This window comes from Solea solea, chromosome 17 (assembly GCF_958295425.1).
Source record: "Solea solea chromosome 17, fSolSol10.1, whole genome shotgun sequence".
Lineage (NCBI taxonomy): Eukaryota > Metazoa > Chordata > Actinopteri > Pleuronectiformes > Soleidae > Solea > Solea solea.
Genome location: NC_081150.1, coordinates 13,262,006 through 13,284,112, shown reverse-complemented (window position 1 = coordinate 13,284,112; position 22,107 = coordinate 13,262,006). Strand labels below are relative to the sequence as shown.

The 22,107-nt window shown below is 42.1% G+C and overlaps 2 protein-coding genes across 23 annotated transcripts in view; one reads left to right on the top strand and one right to left on the bottom strand.

Annotated features, from left to right (window-relative positions):
• otofa (otoferlin a) overlaps positions 1 to 8,723 on the top strand; it is a 62,770-nt gene extending 54,047 nt beyond the window's left edge. For 6 of the 21 annotated variants that reach the window (XM_058613629.1, XM_058613638.1, XM_058613633.1 and 3 more), the window contains 15 exons: positions 56 to 131; positions 938 to 1,080; positions 1,165 to 1,299; positions 1,382 to 1,519; positions 1,604 to 1,731; positions 1,891 to 2,061; positions 2,211 to 2,371; positions 2,710 to 2,852; positions 2,936 to 3,024; positions 3,277 to 3,375; positions 3,617 to 3,715; positions 5,409 to 5,650; positions 5,742 to 5,920; positions 6,384 to 6,484; positions 7,793 to 8,723. In XM_058613629.1, the coding sequence (XP_058469612.1) occupies positions 56 to 131; positions 938 to 1,080; positions 1,165 to 1,299; positions 1,382 to 1,519; positions 1,604 to 1,731; positions 1,891 to 2,061; positions 2,211 to 2,371; positions 2,710 to 2,852; positions 2,936 to 3,024; positions 3,277 to 3,375; positions 3,617 to 3,715; positions 5,409 to 5,650; positions 5,742 to 5,920; positions 6,384 to 6,484; positions 7,793 to 7,973 (2,085 nt within the window). In that variant the 3' untranslated portion in view covers positions 7,974 to 8,723. The other 15 variants (XM_058613645.1, XM_058613646.1, XM_058613635.1 and 12 more) reach the window with 10 other exon arrangements.
• A 1,893-nt stretch (positions 8,724 to 10,616) lies between these two features.
• drc1 (dynein regulatory complex subunit 1 homolog (Chlamydomonas)) lies at positions 10,617 to 19,642 on the bottom strand. Of its 2 annotated transcripts, XM_058612678.1 has the most exons (16): positions 17,503 to 19,642; positions 17,243 to 17,327; positions 16,624 to 16,748; positions 16,310 to 16,493; positions 16,081 to 16,218; positions 15,465 to 15,551; positions 15,241 to 15,363; positions 15,000 to 15,109; positions 14,798 to 14,923; positions 14,291 to 14,714; positions 12,722 to 12,808; positions 12,523 to 12,606; positions 12,289 to 12,416; positions 11,251 to 11,397; positions 11,052 to 11,154; positions 10,617 to 10,761 (listed from the first exon to the last, which is right to left on the bottom strand). In XM_058612678.1, exons 1-16 carry the CDS (start codon positions 17,703 to 17,705, stop codon positions 10,753 to 10,755), a joined length of 2,163 nt encoding a protein of 720 aa, XP_058468661.1. In that variant the 5' UTR covers positions 17,706 to 19,642; the 3' UTR covers positions 10,617 to 10,752. The 2 variants fall into 2 exon arrangements, with proteins under 2 accessions (XP_058468661.1, XP_058468660.1); XM_058612677.1 differs by having other exon boundaries at positions 10,617 to 11,154.
• Positions 19,643 to 22,107: the final 2,465 nt, after the last annotated feature.

Below are 22,107 nucleotides of genomic sequence, written 5' to 3'. Positions count from 1 at the left end.
AAATCCTATCAGGCTTACTCATATTTTTCCTGCTTCTTCTTCTTCTTTTTTTCAGAAACTCAGAGCCCAGGAGGCAGCTCAGGCCGAGGCAGAGGAGAGAGAGGACCTGGAGATAGCAGCAGAGGCAGCAGGTATCGAAATCCCCCCCCAAATCAAACAGGCTGTTACAACAGTATGCCTCTGTGTTTACTGCTGCTGTGCTGTGTTTTTAGTTAATGGGCCTCACAGTGAAGAATATGCAATATCAGCTATAATATCAACAAAGAGCCAAACTTCCTGTTAGTTAGTCTGAAGTGAAAGAGTGAACAGGATTGGTTTTAGATGTGGCTCTATGAGAGAGGAGCATGCAGAGTCTTTGGATGTTCTTCCTGGTTATTGATTCCTTCATTCCATCCATGCATCCATCCTTAAGTCCATTTCCCGATCAGACTCCCGCATTATCACATTCATGACCATCTCACACACTCGTATCACCTCCCAGCTCTGCAGTTCACATGAAAGCTGGCTGATACAGAGTCACCGAATTAATTCACATCTTATATTCCCTTTAATTAGGTAAAAGCATGAACGACCTGCTGAAATCCACATCATTGTTAAATTTTTAATTAATTTAAAATATGGTATAAATTATTATTATTGAGAAGATTTAAACTACATCTCAAGTTAGGTGCTTCCTGCTTCTAAGCGACAGTATTTGTCACATGCGGTAAACTTTTATCGATCATTTTAACACTTTCAAGCAGCCTTACAGACTATTTTCATTCAAAATGATTCTGTCCGTGCTTTCATTATTGACTACATTCACAAAACCTGTCAGCTTTCATGTTAAGTGATGTGTGTCGTGCCGTGTGCAACCCCTGCCTCCCATCTTCATAACCCCAACCCACCCCTGTCCACCTCCACCTCCACCTCCGCTCACACACGGACTCAAACATAGAACCTGATGACCTTCTTCTGAAAGGCTCCAAGACAAAAGAAAAGAGCAAAGACAAGAAGAGCTCCAAGGACAAGAAGAAAGGTCATCAGGCTGCGGACGGAACCGACAATGAACCTGTCAAATCGAGAGTGGACGAGCTGGTGGTGAGTACGATTCCTGCTGGGGCAGATGCAAACCAGCACACGCACGTGTGTATTCACACCTGGTGTGTTTGACGTCCTGTCCAGGTTTACAACAAGGAGCTGGAGAGTGAGTACGGCACCTTTGAGGACTGGCTTCATACGTTCAACCTGTACAGAGGGAAAGCTGGAGATGACGATGAACACGCTCTGGATGATGACAGGATTGTTGGCAGATTCAAGGTTTGGAACCCTCGTGGGAACGTGAATACATGCTTACCTGAGAGACGTTTACGGTGTAACCTGCTGTCTCTCTGTGACGCAGGGATCCCTGTGTATGTACAAGCTTCCTTTGTCTGAGGAGATCACGAGAGAGGCGGGGTTCGATCCCAATATGGGCATGTTCCAAAGCATCCCACATAACGATCCGATCAACGTCCTCGTCCGCGTCTACGTCGTCAGGGTGAGGAGCCGTCACACATCGTCGTAAAATAAACAGAATCAGATCAATATTCTTCATGTTCTGTTTTGTTTATACGGTTGCCAGGCTACAGATCTTCATCCCGCTGATATCAACGGGAAGGCCGATCCGTACATTGTCATCAAGCTGGGCAAGTCAGAGGTCAAAGACAAAGAGAATTACATCTCCAAACAGCTCAATCCTGTGTTTGGCAAGTGAGTTAACGAAATCAATTTTCATCATTTTATCGTGTTGTGGGAGGAAAGTTTAACCTGTTTTATATGGTCCATCATTTGAGACCAGAATCTGGTCTCTTTGTATTTGAATTCTCCTCTCCTTCTGTTCACTTCTGTCCTCTCTTCCTCCGTGTTCAGATCATTCGACATCGAGGCCACTTTCCCCATGGAGTCCATGCTGACGGTGTCCGTGTACGACTGGGACTTGGTCGGAACCGACGACCTGATCGGAGAGACAAAGATTGACCTGGAGAATCGTTTCTACAGCAAATACAGAGCCACGTGTGGCATTTCCGCCAACTATTCAGTGTGAGCATCAACGTTTCTTTGCCTTTTAGAGAGATGTTTAATTAAAAGAAAATATCTACAAGTAAAAATAAAGTTCAAATAAAGTTCTATGGTATTAATTGTATTACCTCAGAATCTCAGTAACCTCTTTGTTCTCCATTTATTATAAGCCATGGATATAATGTATGGCGAGACCCTATGAAGCCCAGCCAGATCTTGGCTAAGCTCTGTAAGGACGGCAAGATTGATGGACCTCATTACGGGCCTGGAGGCAAAGTCAAGGTGGCAAATCGAATCTTCCTGGGAGCGACGGAGTTAGAGGATGAGAATGGTACAGCTGCATTTTTCTACACTAAGGTTGTTAGGTCACTTAAATGTCCTCCATAGACAACTTAAAATGTCTCATTTATATGTAAAACATGTGTTGTATCAAATATTTTACATAGGAAAGATGTTTGTTGCTGTCAGAAAAACATCAACTCTTCATCTACACTACTTAAGTAGTAGTGTACATTCGCCATATGTGATGACATCCTATACTCATTATTAAGTTTGTCAGATACTGGAAATCCTATTATTTGATTATAACAGGGCTATGAATATCTTAGAATAAACGTGTGTTTCATTCTCATGCTTTTTGTTTCCCTCCTTCCTTTATTGATCGCTCAGGTTTGAAGAAGCAGACAGAAGAGCATTTGGCTCTGACGGTGCTCAACCGCTGGGAGGAAATCCCCCGAGTCGGCTGCAAGCTCGTCCGCGAGCACGTGGAGACCAGACCCCTGCTGAACCCGGACAAGCCCGGCATCGAACAGGTGAGAAATGACCCGCACTTGTACGGAGACATAAACCAGATACAAGTGACACTCACAGTATTGTTCTCTCTTTGCGTCCAAAGGGCCGTGTTGAGATGTGGGTTGATATGTTTCCCATGGACATGCCTGCACCTGGACCTGCGATTGACATATCACCGCGGAAACCAAAGAGGTACACCTGGAGAAGAGTAGAAAGATGTCATTTTGAATGTTGTCTTCTTGTATGATGACGAGACATGAAAAGGTTTGTTTACTGTCTCTGGAGGGTGTCTAAAATTCTGTAGTTTGTTTTTTTTCTCCAACAGAAATGTGTAGTTTTATCCCCAGGTTGAATTATGGTGAGTCTGTTTCACTAGCTAGCTATCTACTGACTGCCAAGTCCAACGATGTGTGTGTATGTGTCCCTTCCTGCCCCCCTTACCAGATATGAGCTCAGGGTGATTATTTGGAATACAGACGAAGTAATACTGGAGGACGATGATTACTTCACTGGGGAAAAGTCCAGTGACATATTTGTCAGGGGGTAGGTACAGCGGGTCACGGCAGTCAAGCCTCGTCCCGTGGGTGTGAGCTGTGTGTGGACTTCTTCTTTTTTTTTTTTGCAGTTAACCATTATTTTTGTTTTGTTTCCATTTTTTTCTGTGTGCCTGTTTGTACCGTCTGTCTTTGTGTTTGTGGTGTGTCTCCTCTCTGTCTGTCTGTCTGTCTGTCTATCTCGTCCCTCTCTTTTTCTCTTCTCTGGTCACTGCTCTGCTGGTGTCCAGCTTTGAGCTTCGTGTTGTTATTTGGAACACTGATGACGTAATTCTAGAGGACGATGCTTTCATGACAGGAGAGAAGATGTCTGACATCTATGTCAGGGGGTAAACACACGATCCCATCGCATGGCTCGTGCAACTAACTCCACCCACTTCTCTTCCCCTGAAGCCCTCCATTCATTTCTCTGTCATCTCTCCCATTGTTTCCCTTTCTTTCTGTTCATGTAGCACGCAACCACGCCTGTCTCTATCTTTTCTATCAGCACGCTCTAAAATAATACTGAGTGGAAAACCTGTACAGTAAGGACCAAACCACATGAGCCTATAATCTGATACACAAATCTAATCTGATCAGATTGCAAAAACAATGACATCCACATGACATACAACACTGATACAGTATATTATGAAAAAACCTAAACCAGATAGATGGGTGGGTAGGAAGGAAGGAAGGAAGGAAGGATTGATAGTTAGGTAGTAAGGGTAGGTATGTAGGATGTATGAAGAAAGGAAGGAATGAAGCAAGGATTGATAGTTAGGTAGGAAGGCAGGAAGGATTGATAGGTAGGAAGGAAGGAAGGTAGACAGACAGTCAGTTATTTGATGGATTTACAATATAAAAATATTAATTACACAATATTTACATCACAATAAATCTATATTGTCTGTAATGTATGAAATAAAATAATTCTTGTGGTTTGGTCCTGTACTGCAGTTGCCATCAATAAATAAATAAAAATTAAAAAACAACAAGATTGCATGTATATGCGAACAGTATGCATGCATGTATGACAAAGTGTTTTCAATAACACAGCCTGGATATTTGATTACTAATCTAAGGTGTTGGTGTTGGTATGTGCTGGAGTCTCTATTTCACTCCTGCATCTCTTAACCAAACTCACTGTTGCCTGAGCTCATGTGGCGTCACCTGTGGATACAGTATGGCCTCAGGGCTTTACAGTAACACACAGTACAGGGCGCCATCCTCAAACAACCCCAAACACCTGGAGGATGATGAAGCATTTTAGAAATCAAAACCACTCGTGTTCTCGGCGGTAGCTTGTGTAGTTGCTGATCCCAATGTGCCAACATGATAGTAAAGGTAGAACAACTGGGCTTGTTCCAGGTGAATCCAAATGTTGGGTTCTATCTGATGAGATCAGGCGTGTTTGTGCCAAAACATCCCACGGCTTTCTCCCTGCAGACTAATGATCGCTATTGCACCTCAGTTGCCAAATCAAAGCACATCCTTTTACATTTCAGTATTTATGCTTCAGGCCGACACGTTTTGAGACTTGAGTGTGCAGCTTCTGTCCTGCTTACGCTGACTAAAGAAGCCAGCTTCACTCAGCTCACACTAACCTCGCGGTCTGATCAGCTGATCTGCTTTCTGCATCCAGACACTAAAGATGAAACCATTTTTGTTTTCACTAATTCCTTAAGCTTTGCATTTGCATGGCTTTCAAGACCGAGTGACACTCCAACATCAAATCATTTGAAATGCTGCTGAAGAGCAATTTATCTTTAATATCACACACATATTAATGATAATTTGGGGAGTAACATGGTGTGTTTTGACCTAGTAGCATCATCTCTCTTGTTCATAGTTGTGTTTGTTTCCCGGCGCCCCTTGTGAAATTGACCAAATTAATACACAGCAAGTGGCAGACCAGTGCAAGTATCTACACATATAAGTGCATGACTGATCAATCTATCCACTCATCTCAAATAACCACAATGTTAAAGCACCGCTCTGATCTATCTCTGTGGCTCTTACCTGCCTGTCACCTTCCCCCAGGTGGCTGAAAGGGCAGCAGGAGGACAAGCAGGACACGGACGTGCACTATCACTCCCTCACTGGTGAGGGCAACTTTAACTGGCGCTTTGTCTTCCCCTTCGATTACCTTATGGCTGAGGAGAAGATTGTCATCTCCAAGAAAGAGTCCATGTTCTCATGGGACGAGACCGAATACAAAATCCCCCCTCGCCTCACGCTGCAGGTGTGGGACGCTGATCACTTCTCCGCTGATGACTTCCTAGGTGAGGACAGATTGGATCTGAATATGTTTTTGCACCTCCTCTCCGTTGGGCTGCTTGTTTTTCTGACTGCTTCGACTATCACTGCACCCAGGCGCAATCGAGCTGGACCTGAACCGCTTCCCCCGTGGTGCCAAGACGGCCAAGCAGTGCTCCCTCAACATGATCCGGAACGAGCATGAGCTGCCCACCATTTCCATATTCAAACAGAAGAGAGTGAAGGGCTGGTGGCCATTTGCTGCCCGGGACGAGAACGACGACTTGGAGCTCACGGTAGGTGGTGAAATAAAGAACGTGCAGGGGCTCAATCGGAATTGGCACTTGACAAATATTCGTCTCAAAAATTGTCTTCCCAAACACAAGTTGGAGAGAGAAAGAGATAAAGTAAAATTAGCAGTCTGGAGAAGGATTTCTACTGACTGGCTTTGTACAGAAAAAAATAAATAAATACAAAAAAGGCTTATTCATTACAATAAAACAATCTGGTATACAGCTCCTTTAACCAATGAATAAAATAAAAATAAAACAGACTGGGAATTAAGGGGCACAAAATCAAGCAGCCAAGCCAAGGTCAAAAAAGTATGTGTTCCCAGTCAGCCACCAACACCTTGCCTCCACCATTATCTCATAGATAATATGATGTGACTCTCCCATGTGCCAAGAAAAGCAAAGATGTGACGTGTAGTTGGGTTTGGAGTAGCGTTACCTTTAAAGAACATTGTCAATGCCATTACAGGGTAAAGTTGAAGCCGAGCTTCACTTGGTGACAGCGGAGGAAGCAGAGAAAAGTCCTGTTGGACTGGGGCGAAATGAGCCGGATCCACTGGAGAAACCCAAGTAAGAAATGATGCAAATGCATAGCATGTCAGATCTGTCACAAACACTCATACAGCATTTTAAAACCGAGGTGTAGACTAGAATAAGGCACAGACTTGAGTTAGCCTTGAATTCTGTTTAGGGAAATCCTTCGAAACAGTGCAAAAAGCAGAGTAATAAAAACTAAAACACTTCTTTCTGCACTGTCAAAAGGTCACGGTTACACTTTCACACTCTTTTCTCCCCCCCCCTCCCTACCATCTCTTCAACTGTCTCCCTCTGTCTCTCCCCTCCTCTCACTCCTTCCCTCTTTGTATGTGTATGTGACTCCTCTTCCTTGCCCTTCTTTCCCCACTCCTGCCAACGTCTGCCTTCCTTCCCTCGTTCCCCGCCCACCTTGGACAAAAAGTCGCCCGGACACCAGTCTAATGTGGTTTCTGACTCCTCTGAAGTCCATTCGTTACTTCATCTGGCACAATTACCGTTGGCTGATACTCAAGGCCCTGGGGCTGATTCTGCTGCTGCTCATGCTGGGCCTCTTCCTCTACTCTCTCCCTGGCTACCTGGTTAAGAAGATGCTAGGGGCCTGACGCGCTGGTAGCCTCCGCCCCCTCCTCGCTGTCTCTGCTTCCCTATGTAACCCCTCGCCCCTTGGATTGTCTTGTCCTACCTGTAGCACCTTCTCTTTCTGTGCCTGTGTTGTGTCTTATGCCCACCCCCCCCCCGTCTCTCCTTTGCTCTCTTCACTGTAGAATAGTGTCCTGTCTTGCTGATGCCTTTTGCCATCATCACACATCTGTGACCAACCGTCCAGTTCTTCAAGCCACAACTGACTCTACACGGGAAAACTGTCGATCCAAATACTTTGCTGCTAATTTCCCATGAAACAAATCACTTAATTTAACATAATGATTTTATAATTCCCATTTGACATGCGTTTCTCTCCTCTGCTAGTTAGCTTAGCATATTTAGAAGAATCTCTACCTATAATTAGTATCAAATAATATGTTTTTTTTCTTAAAGGAAAGTTCACATTATTGCAGTATATAAAGGCATAGGAAGTATTTGGAGCTGTTGGTCAATCATCCATCATCCATTTTATCAACATTGCCATCGTGCATATGTTTCCAGAGTAAAGCTTTTACTCTGTGACGTGATATTTCCATCCTGCGAGACGTGAGCATGCTGTTGTTTCTTTAAAAAAACGAAACTCACTAATGCAACATGGGCGCGCTAACCACTAATGCCGGCTCTTTTACTCCATCCATGTCTCATCCGACTTCTCTTTCCTCTCCCACCATATTTCCACCATCCCCCCACCCCTTCCAGTCGCCCAGACACCACCTTCCTGTGGTTCCTGAGTCCGCTGAAAGCCATCCGCTACCTGGTGTGCAACCGCTACAAGTGGCTGATCATCAAGATCGTGCTGGCCCTGCTGCTGCTCATCATGCTGGGCCTCTTCCTCTACAGCATGCCCGGCTACCTTGTCAAGAAACTGCTGGGGGCCTGAGAGGCTGCTGGGAGGACTCGAGGGAGGGACGTGTAGATGGATGTATGGATGGATGGATGGATGGATGGATGTATGGGTGTATGTATGTTTGTATGGATGGATGGTTGGATGGGGTATGCGGGAAATAGTGCAAGGTTTCTCTCTCTCTCTCAGTCTCAGAAAAAAAGCACCTTTGAGGTCCAGTTGTCTTTTGTTGCTCACTCTAATCCACTCTGATCTTCCTACGTAGCTTGCCACCTTCCATCTTAGCTCTTAGGAGAGGAAGAAAACGCCTCTGCAGCAAGACTGACCATTACACTGTCTTTACGAGACTCCATCAGCAGTTAAAACATTTCTGGGGGGGGGGGTGTTTAAGCAGTTACATGACACTGAATGTTTCTTTATCCGTTTGTTCAGCCTTTAATTGATTACTGATTGGACACATGTATTTATTTATTTATGTATTTATTTATTAAATGTCCAGTGTGTCATAATTAATGACGTCTAATTGGGAGCATAGACAGTCTATAAACAAGGTGGACACAGTTTTGCGGTTTGCCGGATGAGGCCAACCTGGAAGTAGCAATGTACTGAATAGCCACCAGGGGGGGCTAGACAGCTTGGGAAATTGACCCTACTTCTCACCTGATTTACAATGTCAGTAAACGTTGTCCTGAGGAGCGGACACCTGTGTAATTGGCTGACGTTTCCGGTGACTTCTGTGAATTTCCTGTTGCAAAACCTCAAATCTTGAGGCTTCAAAGTGGCCGTGTCATGTCATGTACCAGAAAGGATGTGGTCATACAACGAGCGCTGACGAGGTTCCCATAGATACAGATAATTTTCAAAACACTAAACACTATGGCTGCTGTCGAAACATGGCTGCCATGTTTGCTTATTTTAAGGCTACAAACCCCAAATCATTTGTATTTTAAAGCAAATAAACACTTAAATAAACATACTCATGGGTAATAAATTCAATTTCTGCCAATAGACCCCTTCTAAACATTAATTAATGGACCTTCAATTGAGTAACATTCCTCTGTTTTACTGGTCAGACACTTGCATGGACCTTCATTTAAAGTGACGCTGTAATGCTTCCCATTACTGCTTCAGTTTCTGCTACTGATGTACATTAATATGGAACTAATTGACAATATTTTTGGTGATACTTTGCTTTAACCCTGGTATTTAGCATAGATTAAATCTATATAAACTTTTGATAAAGGTTCAACACACTATAATGTAGTTGTACGCACATAATGAGGACAATGTACAGCATTTGCAAAGACATTTAACCTGTTTTCTCCTATGATCTCCTTCATTTGGCCACACAAACACATTATTTTGTGTGATAAACCATTAAATATTTATATCCTGCTTTCAAATGCTTTATATTGGTGCTTGAAGCAAAGCGTTACTTTTTTCTTCTTTTTTTTTAAACTATTATAGCTCTTGCATTCTTTGCACACTTCAAGAATAATAATGAAGAAACAAAAAAATAGAGAGGTCTATTTTCCTAATTATATTCAGTGAAACATAGAACAAGATTACTTATAAAAAAGCTTTTTACTGAGTTAGTTCAGCTGTAATGTGTAAGCTCTTGTATCAAAGCAACCAAGCTCCACTTTGGTCAAACCGTTTCTGCAAATAATTTGAAAAACTGATGTAGTATTATTATTATTATTATTATTATTATTTAACCCAGCATTTTACAAGCACAGCTCAGCCTTTTCTCCCAGAATGCCCAACACTCAGTCTGTATTACGAGTGGCTGTGTAAATTATTACATGTTTCACAGGAGACTCAAAATCACCGTTAATACTGTTATCTACCTAAATGTAGAATTACATTGTATGTCAGTGTGCATGCATCATTGTGGTAACTGACCAGCGGTCATGTGTATTGGCACGACTCGTCTTTCCAGCCTAATATAACAACCCAACGCACCAACTGCACTGTCCAAGTTTACAGAGACTGTATGACGTGGTGAAACAGGTTCAGAGCTGATCCTGAGACTGTGGCTCTGTCTACACGTGCGATGACATTGTTTGTCGTGTCCATCGTCCCTCATTTAAGAAAAAAAAGAAAATCTTGCTTGAGCTTGCCTTTCTTTGTGTTGCACTCTGTTTGTGAGTCTTTACCAATTCCTTAAAGTTACTGGTTGCACTAAATTTGCCTGTTTTTACAATGAATTTTGTGAATTTATATCTGTTGAAACGTACGTGTGTGTGTGTGTGCGTGTTATTTATTTATTTATTTCTGTTTCGACAATTTGAAATAAACTGAATTCCAAGGACGACGTGTCTGAGGCGAAGTTTCTAATGCCTCGAGTGTAAGTGTGTTTCAGTGTTGACCCCTGTAATGACTTTCACAGGTTACATTGGAAGAATCTAGGACTCCTTTCAACACTTTCAACTTCACCCAGTGGTTACACATCTATTAAGCCTCATTTGTTCTTCTTTCACGTGTACATTCTTTGCCACTGTTTGGGTTAGATTTGCGGTTTCATGCAGTCGTCCCAGTGCCAGTATAATCACGGCTGTCATAAGCTCGTCTTCTCTCTGCTGTCAGAGCTCAGCCACAAGCTTTTTCAACTTGACACAACTGAAATGGTTTAACTTTATGCATGTAAAAAAAACAAGAAAACCTACAAACTGCAAGTGTGACACGATGAAATAGAAGATTTATTATTAACCACATGTGTAATAAGAATTTTACAGACATTGATCCTTTCATGGACATGACCGTAAATGTTCTGATTCTGCTGATTCCGTATTGATTATGTAATCTGCAGTTCTTAGCTGACCTGTGAGGGAATACAATATGTCAGATTAATTTCTACTCTGAGGTTTTAAGATTGCTTTTTTTTTAGCCAATATTTTCAAACGATGATAAAGTGACGAACCAAATATTATTAATTTATGTACCAGCAGCCTGAACTATCCAATTCATGGCATTCACTTAAAATTATTTTGAATGATCAACTGACCGATTATAATCCTGTCAGCCTTAAAAGGACTATCATACTGCATCGCACTATTAAAGACAACACTGCTGTTATTTGTTTCTCCACTATTGATGGGTAACGTCACATACTTGCGGGTTGAGAGATTGTTGCAGCAGCATCCTCAGCTCTGCGTTCTGCTGCCTCAGGCTGTCAGTCTCAGTGTCGAGCTCACAAATGTCTGTGAGGATCACTCTGGATACACAACACAAATACAAAACAAAAGACCTTTTGGTCACTGGAGGCAGTTCATTTTCTGTGTGTGTGTGTGTGTATGTAGTTGTTACTCACATGTACTGTGTTAGTATCTTCTCTGCTTCTTCCCAGAGTTGGATTTTGCTATCAGGAATAATGTTGCACAAACTCTGCCAGTAGGCTTTGTCCTCTGAACTACCCCGACCCTCTGTGTGCACAACACTGGACTGACATGAGTTTTGCCTGAGGAAGCAACAGAAACACATCACAGCATCCCATAATATGACAGACATTTTCAGAAGTATGAGAAGAAAAGATACACTTAAAAAAGATACGAATATTTAGCAACATGAATGAATGTGAATCATTTACAACTACACTGGGAAAGAAAAACTGATCTAAACTCAAATTAAACCAGAAAAATAATAAACAACTCCACTGTGAGTAGAATAGAAATGTGAGCTTATGTCTTTAACACAGGGTTAGTGTATATATGATACATACATTGCTTAATTTGATTATTTTAATTGTAACATGGTGATATATATGTATACATATAGAGTATACATATATATATATATATATATATATATATATATACGTGTATATACATACATATATACAGTATATCCATGAAATAATTGCTTAATTTGATCCTTCTTTTAATTGTAACATGGTTATATTTGGCAGTCATTCCATAAGTGATTGATAAGTGAAACCAAAGAAAGAGGACAGAAGTAGCAGTTAGCCACCAGGGGGCGACTCCACTGATCACAAAAAGAACTCAGTTTGAATAGAAGTCTTTGGAAAAATTGGCCTTTTTCTGACTTGAATATTAAAGAAATTAAATATTTCCCTGAGGATGTAATGGTCTCTATCACTGGTTTCAGGTCTTCTTCAACAGCACATGATGTCAAGTTTGTAATTTATGTTTCCACTTGGAGTAAAACAGATTATAAAGCGTGGCACGCATGAGTGTGATTGATAGCGAGTGTCTTATAGGTGCCTGGTTGCAAATGTCTGTGTATTTCTGATCAGAAACCTTAAAACCTTCACTATTGCATCATATTTAATGTTCCAGTTACACAAACACCCCAACATGAAGATGTATAACTAATGTTGGTCGTGTATCACCTGGACTTCATGCACTGATTGAGGAAACTTTTAAGAGCAGGCAGGACATGGTTGGGATGGATGAGGTCAGAGGTCGGATCAGATGCAGCTGCCCAGTCACTGGATTCACCTGTCTCATCACAGACTCTCTGCAGCCACAAACAAGAGACATGGTTTAGTCCCAATAATGTTGTTCAACAAACATTCAAGGCCATCATTTGCACAAGATGATGATGATGACGATGATCCATTCACCTCTGTCTGCTCTCTCTGCTGTTGTCTGTACTTTAGGACGAAGTGAGCCAACTTGGGTAAATCTTCCTCTTCAATGCCAAAAGACTGGAAGAGGAAAAAAAAAACGACTGACTGGTGGTCCAGTTAAAGCAGTGTGTGTTTACCGCTGTGGTGCATTTATACGGGGAATAAGCAAAAAAGCATCTGGACATGAACTCACAAAAAGAAGAGAACCAAGTTTTATAGCAGTCTGTTCTTCCTTCTCCAGGGAAGCCAGCAGCGCAGGATCGTCCTCCATCAGGAAGCCCTGACAAGACACCAAAGGAATTCTGGGCTGACATGCTTATACTTTCCTTTTATGCATATCCAATGCATTCACAGCTACAGACAGGCCCCTTTTTTTCATTCAAGTGTAAGAGCAGCAAATTGGGACACATTAAAGGCCATGTGGAAAACATCAGCTGACCCGCAGCTACTGTTGTATTCTCCTTGCAAAGAAAGAAAGAGGAACGGAGGGGTCGTCAAACATCATGAGAAATAAAGACGAGAAGATTTATACCACTTGTGTGTCTCTGTGTGTGTGTGTGTGTGCATTACATCTGAAGGTACAAAAAATATCTATCAGCACCTTTAAAACTCACTGTCTATGTTACGGGACAGGTCTTGTCTACATAATGAGGTTACTAGGCAACCAGAGTAGATTCTGGCATAATAAACAGAAAAATATGAGTACTATTGATCTTCTCATTAAGTTCTAAGGAAAGAAAAACAGGTTATTGCATTACCCAAAATGTCAAACTGTTTTCATATAATGCGCGCACACACACACACACACACACACACACACATTGTGTATTACACTGTGTAGTATTGTGGTAATGCCGTCTTATTTTTATAGTAATATCCAGGTAATTATGTGTTAATAACAATGTATTTGAGTGTAGTAAAACTGGACAAATACATAGATGGTTATTTCATAGAAACTACTACAGTTTACAACCTGCATTACACATAACGTGAACATATGAATGTGAAACTGAAGATTGTGTTGAACATCTTAAATAGGGAGGAGGGATTTTCATTTTATTACATCGCGAGTGCCAGTTTTGTTTAGCAAGCATTTTCATGTGTTACCAAGGTATAACTTGAAGATTATTCAATATTTCCTCCCTATTGCCATTCTATTGCTCACATAAAGTCAGTCAGTCATCAGTTTTCTACTAGGGCTCTTGTCACAATTCATTTGTCTCACAATACCTGCCAGTTCCGATTTGCACTGCCATTCTGATGTACTGTGATTCTAAATGTTTTCAATGTCCTTTTTCTCCTGACTGCAAATCAAAATGAAATGATGCATCTCTTGAGACAATCATTTACAAGTCAATGCACATTACATGCCATACCATAAGTAAGACATGTGTAAATTGATAGAACAGTACATAACTATTATTTTTATATACATTTAGCTGTCTTTGCTTATAAAAAAATATAATTAAATAACATCAGGCCCAGTAGGAAACAACGTGTTCAGTCAATGTTCACCGAGCTAGTGCTGTAAGAAAATAAAATAAAAATGCTGGGCCAAAATGAAAGGAGCCACTCAAAACAGCACTCGTCACAAATGTGAGCCTTCAAATTAATATACTTTACACTATTAAACGGCATTTTTTATAGGTAAATTGGCAACTTTTAATTGAAATAAGTAGAAATATCATGAATGTGGGGGAGAAAACGATTCCTAAAATCATCTTTAAAGAAATGTTTGGTCACTCTCGACATTAACTCTCACCACTTCCTCCCACAGCAGCTCCATCACTTTTGTCACCGTCTCCAGCGTCAGCATCCCGTCCTCCAGCTCTGCGTCCCCTTCGCTCGGAGTCGCCGTCCCTCCCATGGACGCGTGGTCCACGTCCGCGCTCTCGGTCTCGGCATCGACCCCCATCGTCGTCCTCTGGCTGGTGCGCTGCAGGGACTGCTCGGTGTGGTACAGCTGGGAGACTGCCCGGTGGGCAGGTCTATGGGTCTGTCTCTCAGTGTGGAAGGAGCTAGAGGAAGCCGCGAGGGGTAGCGGAGGTCGCTCCCAGGCCACGCCAAAGTGCTGCCTGCAGATCAACAAGTCGATTTCTAAAGCCCTCTCAGCTAGTTGCCTCACCTCTGCCTCAACTGTCGCCCACATCTCCTCAAAGGTCCTCGCGTCAGCAACCACAATCTGCCTGCATGAAGAGAGGAGTCAAAGATTCTGGTACGCCGCCAAACAAATGTCTACTACTTAACACAGAGCACAGTTAAGACTCACTTGAGTTTCTTCTGTAGACGCTCATATTGCTGGACGCTCTGTTTGTAGTCTTTGCTTAAAGATTGGCTCGTCTTACTCGGCTGATGGTTGGGTTTGGCGACCGCCTTTTTCTTCTCGGTCTGCAGACTGAAATACAAATCAGTCACTAGAAACAAAGTGTGTGTTTGTTTGTTTGAGAAGAGAGAGAAAGAGTCTGTGCTACCTGTCCACCCTGCTGCTCGTAAGGACCTCTAGTTTGTGCTTTTCCTTAATTTGATTCAGTCTAACGACAATGATGGAGGACAACGTCTTCTGATGCTCTCTCTCCAGATCCTGCAGACCCAAGATTTGAAGAGCGAGACATTTGGCAACGAAAGGTGAAATCACAACTGAATTCATCACAGAAGAATTCAGTCCGTTTATCAGATACAGCTCACGGCATATGCTGATGTTTTTGTTCAAACCTGCAACTTGGCGTTCTGTTCGATCTTGGTCGCCGTTTGCTTGTCCATAGTCTCGAATATCAGGCTGTGAATTTTGGCTTCATACTCCTCCACCGTCTTCCTTCTCTGTGCCAGCCTCGCTTGCTAGAAATAGATTAGATATTATTAGATATAAAGTGGACATTTGTAAGACGTAGAATCTGAACACGAAGACAACAGCATGTGTGTGTGTTGTGTCTCCTGACCTCTGTGTCCCAGAGTTTCTTCATGCGTTGTTCCCAATCACTCGTGTCGTTGGTAAGTAGGTCTTTGGTGTCCCGCTGATTAACACTCTGCCAACAACACAAGCACGATCAGGAGAAAGAAAAGAAATAAGAATGATAATATTATAACAAACCGTAACACGGCTAGCAACAACAAAGTTTTTTGACACCGCGGTGATTTGAGTTAAATTTAACATGCTATTTACAATTAAATACAAACTATAAAATTGGGCATGTGCAATTTTTACTTTAATTATCCTAAGTTTTGTACGTATTTGGTCATTTAGAGGGTCATTTAGAGGGTTTATTGGCGGAAATTGAATTAGATGCCACAGATTCTTACAAACTGGACCTTTAACGATAGTCCTGGACCAATAATTGGCAAAGATATTACAGTTCACCCTAAAGAGGATATGAATGTCTGACTCGATCTTTGCTGAGACACTGCATACTGCAAAATCACGTGTCAATTGTATGGTGGGGTGTGAAGTAGATCACCATTAGCCTACTGTGTATATTCATCCAGTGGTTCAATATGGCTCGAATGTCAAAACATGGAGGTACGATGCTTGTATACTCTCAACGGATCTGCTCGTACCTGTGTCTGGGCCAGTTCCTCCCTGTAGGCTTTGGTCAAAGTCTTGATCTGGTCCTCCATCCTCTCCAGCATCAGGTCCCGCTCCTCTGCCTGCTTCTTGAGGTCCTTCACAAAGTGATCGTCTCCAAGCTTCAGCTCCTGTGCAGGCAACACATGAGAAGTGATCAAATTCTTTATAAAATATTGGCAAACAACACAATAACAACACAACAGAGTGATAAGAAGTTACCTGTTGTAGCTCATCGATGACTTTCTTCTTGTCTTCTAACAGACCAGTGAGCAGCTGCTGCTGGTTGTTCAGAGCTTCCTGCAGCTCCTGAGCGCTCACCTTCTCCTTAGTCAAAGACCACCCTCTGGTTATCTCCTCAAATTTTTCCTGGCTGGATTTCATATCATTTTCCAGCAGCTCCAATCTGTTTGCCAGGAAGAAGAAACACAGAGGCCAACAGGATGAGAGAATCAGACAAGAATGTTAGAGGATTTGATTCAAGGCATACGTTTAATTGTTCTTTTGTTTTTTTTTATATTTTGAGACCTAATGACCTCATTTTGCGAGCCTCCTCCAGCTCCTTCCGTCGCATTGACTCTCTGGCGTCAGCAGCAGTCTGGATGTTGGTGACTAATGTTGTCAAGTGTCTCTGAAGGTTGGTTATCCTCCGAGGAGAGATCTGCCGACATAAAAGAGGACAGTTAGAACTCGTGCTGTGGCACTGCTGATTTTACATTACATTCATCGTAAGTGGGTCACATTTCAGGTGTGTCTTACAGTGTAGTAATACAATTTGACATGGAAGCTACTGAAAAATGTATTTTACATTCATGTAATGTACAAGAAGCACTAAAATACAATAGACATGTGCCCTCTTTGTTATCAATAATATCTAATAAGACTTGAACTCAGTGATACTGAGATACACATGATAGGGAAGCTACTGAAACAATGCAATCCTTTACATTGCTTCCTGTGTACATAATAAGCCCATGTTGCATTAACCCCACTGGTATTTATAATGCATGTTTATTACCTTTCCTTTTTTTTGTTCGAAAAAATGTGCAACATTGTAAAACTTAAGGATAATCTTGTGACTTTATGTCAAATTATCTAAACAATAATGACCTTTAACGATGAAACTGATCCCTGGGATGAGTGTAACAGACAAACCTTTTCCCTTTCCTGCAGCCGTTTCTCTGACATCTCTCCACTGAGCTCCACACCATGGTCTTTGTCATCCTCTAGTGTGAAAACCCTGCACGTGCACAACATGATCACTGAGTGTTACGTTTCAAAACACACAAAATACATTAAAAGCTCGAGTGTATGAATTTCGGCCTCTGGCACAATTATTACACAGCGTGCTACATAATAAATATAATATTGATCTATTTCTATACAGTGTTTGGTAATAATAAGGATTCAATTACCTGCTCTTAACTTCGACGTTTTCGGGTTCAGACGCCTTTTCAGGATCCATATCAACTTCCTGCATTCTCGCACTTCGCTGTGTGAAGATTACTCGCACAAACTGTAACGTATCGCGATGACTCGGGGCCGCAGAAAAAGTTGTGGCCCGACAAACGCTGAGCTCCGGCAGTGTTTCTACAACGTTGCTATGGCGACACAGCATCAATTAGCATGTGTCGACTGCGGCCTTGTGTGGTTCTTTAAATATTCCAGCATAGGCTGGTTGACCTCATTTAGAGGAATTATCAGAGAGGAAATCTTGAATGTGTGGATTGAAATGTTGTTCAAATGTGGAAACACCAAAGCAGAACAGAGTCTGGGATCATTGACACACTATATTATATACAGTTCAGTGCTGCCATCTAGTGGCATATTTCAATTTTTCCAAACCTCTGGATGTTTGTTGGAGAGGTTCAACACTTCTGCCTTTTTCTGTGAAGCTTTGCATCCACCACTTGCATTATGTAGTTTCATTGCATAAACTGTTATTTACATTAGGTCAACTACTGTATAAATTACTAAACAATACAATAAAAGTCCTATAAAAGGCCTTAATTTTAATCACACCAACAATTCTAGTGAAACTTGGTAAAATATCCCAAAGGATAAACATTAAAACAAACATAAGTCAAAGTGCAAACAAACGGGAGAAAAAGTGATTACATATGCTTATATTGCAGCACGGTGGTCAGCAAATGGTGGCCCGTGGGCCAAAACTGGCCCCACCAGCATTGATATCCAGCCCATAGATTAATTAAAAAATCAGATTCAGGTAGTTTTTTAATGCCGAATTCAGGGCCTTTTATTCTGAGAAAAATATAAACTGAGTCAAAGGGCAGAAGACGCGAGTAACAGTCTGTGGCAAATTGAAGTTACTTTTTTCAAACCAACACGTCTCCTAAATTTGCCATTTTTGTACAATAGAACAAAGGATGGTAAGAAAAGGGCAGTTTTGCCTGATTAAGATGTGATGTTTTGGCCCAATATTCAATTTCTGAGAAATTTACTTGCTGACCCCTGTTGAAGCAGATCATTGTAATGGTGTTTTTATAGGTGGTTTAATGTCTGGTAAGGACATTTTTGTGTTTAAAAAAAAAAGAAAAAGAAAAGCCATTTAGGAAATACTGAATGCAATATCTGTCTATTTTTTTTTTACTTTTAATAATCACAATCACTCTTCCCCATAGAGCCGTAACTGTGTGTCTTTAATATCATTTTCAGATGCTGACTTTAGGTGGCACTACTGCCTTGTTATAAAAATCCTACTCTGGCTCCACTGACATCACTGAAATGTATGAAACCAGAAATCTCACGTGCACAGATTCAGGACTCTGTAATTCACACGCACTCCCTGCACAAATGATAAATGTCTTCTCAAGCTGATGGCAAGATGGGCACTCTGTTTGCCCACATAAACAAACCCATACACAAGGGTCAGATGTTCCTGCCCTAAAGAGTGCCCCCCACTATTCCGGCCGGTTGGCAGCTCAAACACTGGCGCTCACCCCCCTCCGGGGGGTGGGCACCTCACCGCTCTTTTGGCCTCAAGTGGCCTCAGTTGCTGCTGTTGAGCTGCGAGGGATGTTAAGTCAGACTTGCAAAGGTTTCTGACATATGATCCGGCATCTGTGATGTCACCAACAGCTGACTTGTCATAAGACCTTTGTGAGGAAAAGGGGGGGTAAGAGGCAGGGTGAATGAGGAGAAGGCCTCATTTTCAGCAGACCCTCGGCTGGAACGCGGAGTGCTTTTGCATCAAGCCACTGAGATTATAAACTGAATGACTGCCATTAGAGAGTGATTCTATAATCTATCATAATACCATAAGCTCGGGATTGACAGACTTTGACCCCACTCACAGGTGTATAATAAGCCCCATTCACTCTGCATATGTTCTGTGCAGGAGGGTGTGTGTGTGGGTGTGTGTGTGTGTGTGTGTGCGTCTGTGTGTGCGTCTGCTAATTCCAAACCCCAGGGGCATATGTTTACTCCTTGTTTAACAAAGCATCACATTCATTACTCAGGGGTTGAGAGGTGCATAATCTAAGCCTGACCTTCAGCCAGTTAACTAAGTGACAGCTTAGAGTGTTGGTGGTGGTGTTGGAGGTGGGGTGTGGGGGGGGGGGGGGGGGGGGGGTTTGCGTAACAACCAAAGTCCTAACTAGCAGTTCCTTAATATTGCCATATGAGAGAGATATTAGCTGCTTTGCAAATGGGATGCACATACTCACTCTCACAGAAGAGCGCGGGGTCAGCGTGGGGTAGAGGACGGCAGAAAACCCAAAGGTATTCAGGCAGGAGACATCCATTACCTCATCACAGTCATTGAACAGGAATTAGTTTCAGTGAATGAAAACAGAAGGCCAGATTCTGTCTCCATTAATCATGTAAGGTACTAAATTGAAGGTAACTTTTGCAAAGATGAGTGTGTTTTTGCCATCTTCCACAGCAAACAGGTAGTTTATCCCTTTATTTCTCTTTTCATCGTAACTCCTTTTACCTCTTGGTCCACGGCTGCACAATTTTTAGCAACGGAGACAACGGTTATTATGCCAAACCCCTGTTCATATGTAGCCTGAATAGTAGTAAATAAAATGGTTCTCAAGGTCTGTGTAGTGGAGGCCACTTGCCTGTCTCTTATAGAGGGAACAGTTCTTGTCATGTTTTAGCCTCTCAAACATCAACAATCCTCAGTTCGGCTTCAGGCGTCATGCTCCCACATTCCTGCCTTATTCCCCTCCTGAGCTTTAAATTAGTCAACTTACATGTTCACACATTATTACGACTTGGAGCTCAAGACAAAGGAATTAATGAGCGCACAAAAACATCTAATTCACTGTCAATATTCAATTTAACCACAATTTCATTTAACTGCTCTTCAATCTCAAAGGGTTTTTGTTTTAGGATGAAAGCAGCTACACAGCCAGACGTAGTCAGTTAATCCCCATACTGTTAGTTGGAATAAAAAAAAAGGCATTTTGTGATTGAATATCGTGGTCTTTATACTTTAATCCAGCAAAGAAGTGGAGCAAGTAGTCAAGATCAGGTTAGTTTGCAAAATCACATCAATTTCTTCCATGTACCTTGTGACATTTACTGTAAAAGTGTCCACAATTTCTGGTGGACTGTATTTTTCTGGTCAGTGCAGTGAGACGGTACATCCGCCTCCGTCACCGCAGCGTATTATAAAGTGACTGTAACGACGTAGCACAGCAGAGTTTCTGTCGCCTCATGTGTGAACACTTGACACGAATTTAAACAAAAACATTCCACTCGTCCGCCGTCGCACAGAGACGAGAAGTAATAGCAACCAAAGATCGGTACAATCAACCTGCTCAACACTCAAATATCACAATAGTACGGTTCTTTCTCCCCACACCCCCCTTGCAGGGTCAACAACTCCAGGTTAGAGACAAAAGTCTTAGTGTGCTCTCTTCCACAACTCGCAGAGACTTCAGTGCTTCAGAAATGTTAATCCAACGACGTATGAATGAGTGGAGAGATGCATTCAATCACAATCACAGGTCCTGTGCGGATGTGAATGAAAGTATCTGCAATATTTCAAGTCATGGATACGAACCACCTTAAGAGATGGAAATGGAGGAATGAGGGGCAGTTCATGGCGCACACCTTCTCTACAGCTGCCGTCTTTGAAAGCTGCTATATTCATGTTTAACCAACAGCTTTTTACAATGAGATACACTGTTATAGATCAAATCATCCCGCAGCAGCCTGTGTAAAGATCCCCCAGATATACACGTCACAAATAATTAAATACAATTTTCTTCATAATAACAAATTATTGGATGAGATACATGTGACTATAGGACTGAGAAGAGATGGGAGTTGTAAACAGCTGTTTCTATCTGTCTCCCTCTGCTGACTTAAGTGAAAGTCAATCACAAATATTTTGTATAATATATACTCCTATTAATGTATATTTAACTTTTAATTAATTAGTCAAATGTTTAGCATCCTTTCCAGAGCTATTTTGTGGTTAAATCAATTTATTTTCAGTCGCTCCCTTACTATTTTAAAAGCCCCCACAGTCACTTCATCCTGGTGCCAGGACACTTAAATACAAACCCTTCACATACTCGTATGCATGTATTGTCCACAGTTTCAGTAAATTCCCTCTCATCATTTTGCAATGTAAAGAAGTAGCTCTTACAATTTGATAACCATCGCCTATGTTTTGAGAGATGTAACGGCATATTGTTAAATACTTGTGGCATTACTGCTTGAGCTACAGGCTCAGTTAAAGATTTAAACACATCTGAATCCAGCTTAAGCAGCCTGCAGCTTTTCCCTCGGCCCCTCTCCGTCACGTGGCAGCCTCCGGTCCACTGTGCCGTGCCGTTTTCTTGACTTTCAGCCCCACTTTAGGACGCAGTGGGCCTCGGAAAAGCAACGAGGCTTAACAAAGAATCAGAGCTGTCATTCCCGAGATCCGTGCCACACCGCACACACGGCCCAATAAACTCCGCTTCACCGTGCGGAGGGAGCCTGCGGTTTCAGCCTCTCCACTGCCTGCAACAGGATCATATGACTGGGCATATCTGTAA

Coding starts and splice junctions, on each gene's coding strand:
- drc1 (XM_058612677.1), bottom strand. CDS start 17,705: ATGCTGTGTCGCCATAGCAACGTTGTAGAAACACTGCCGGAGCTCAGC. Junction 16,749..17,242: donor GGCTGCAGGAAAGGGAAAAG/GTTTGTCTGTTA, acceptor TTATGTCGGCAG/ATCTCTCCTCGGAGGATAAC. Junction 12,607..12,721: donor AACTTGGTTCTCTTCTTTTT/GTGAGTTCATGT, acceptor TTCCTCTTCCAG/TCTTTTGGCATTGAAGAGGA.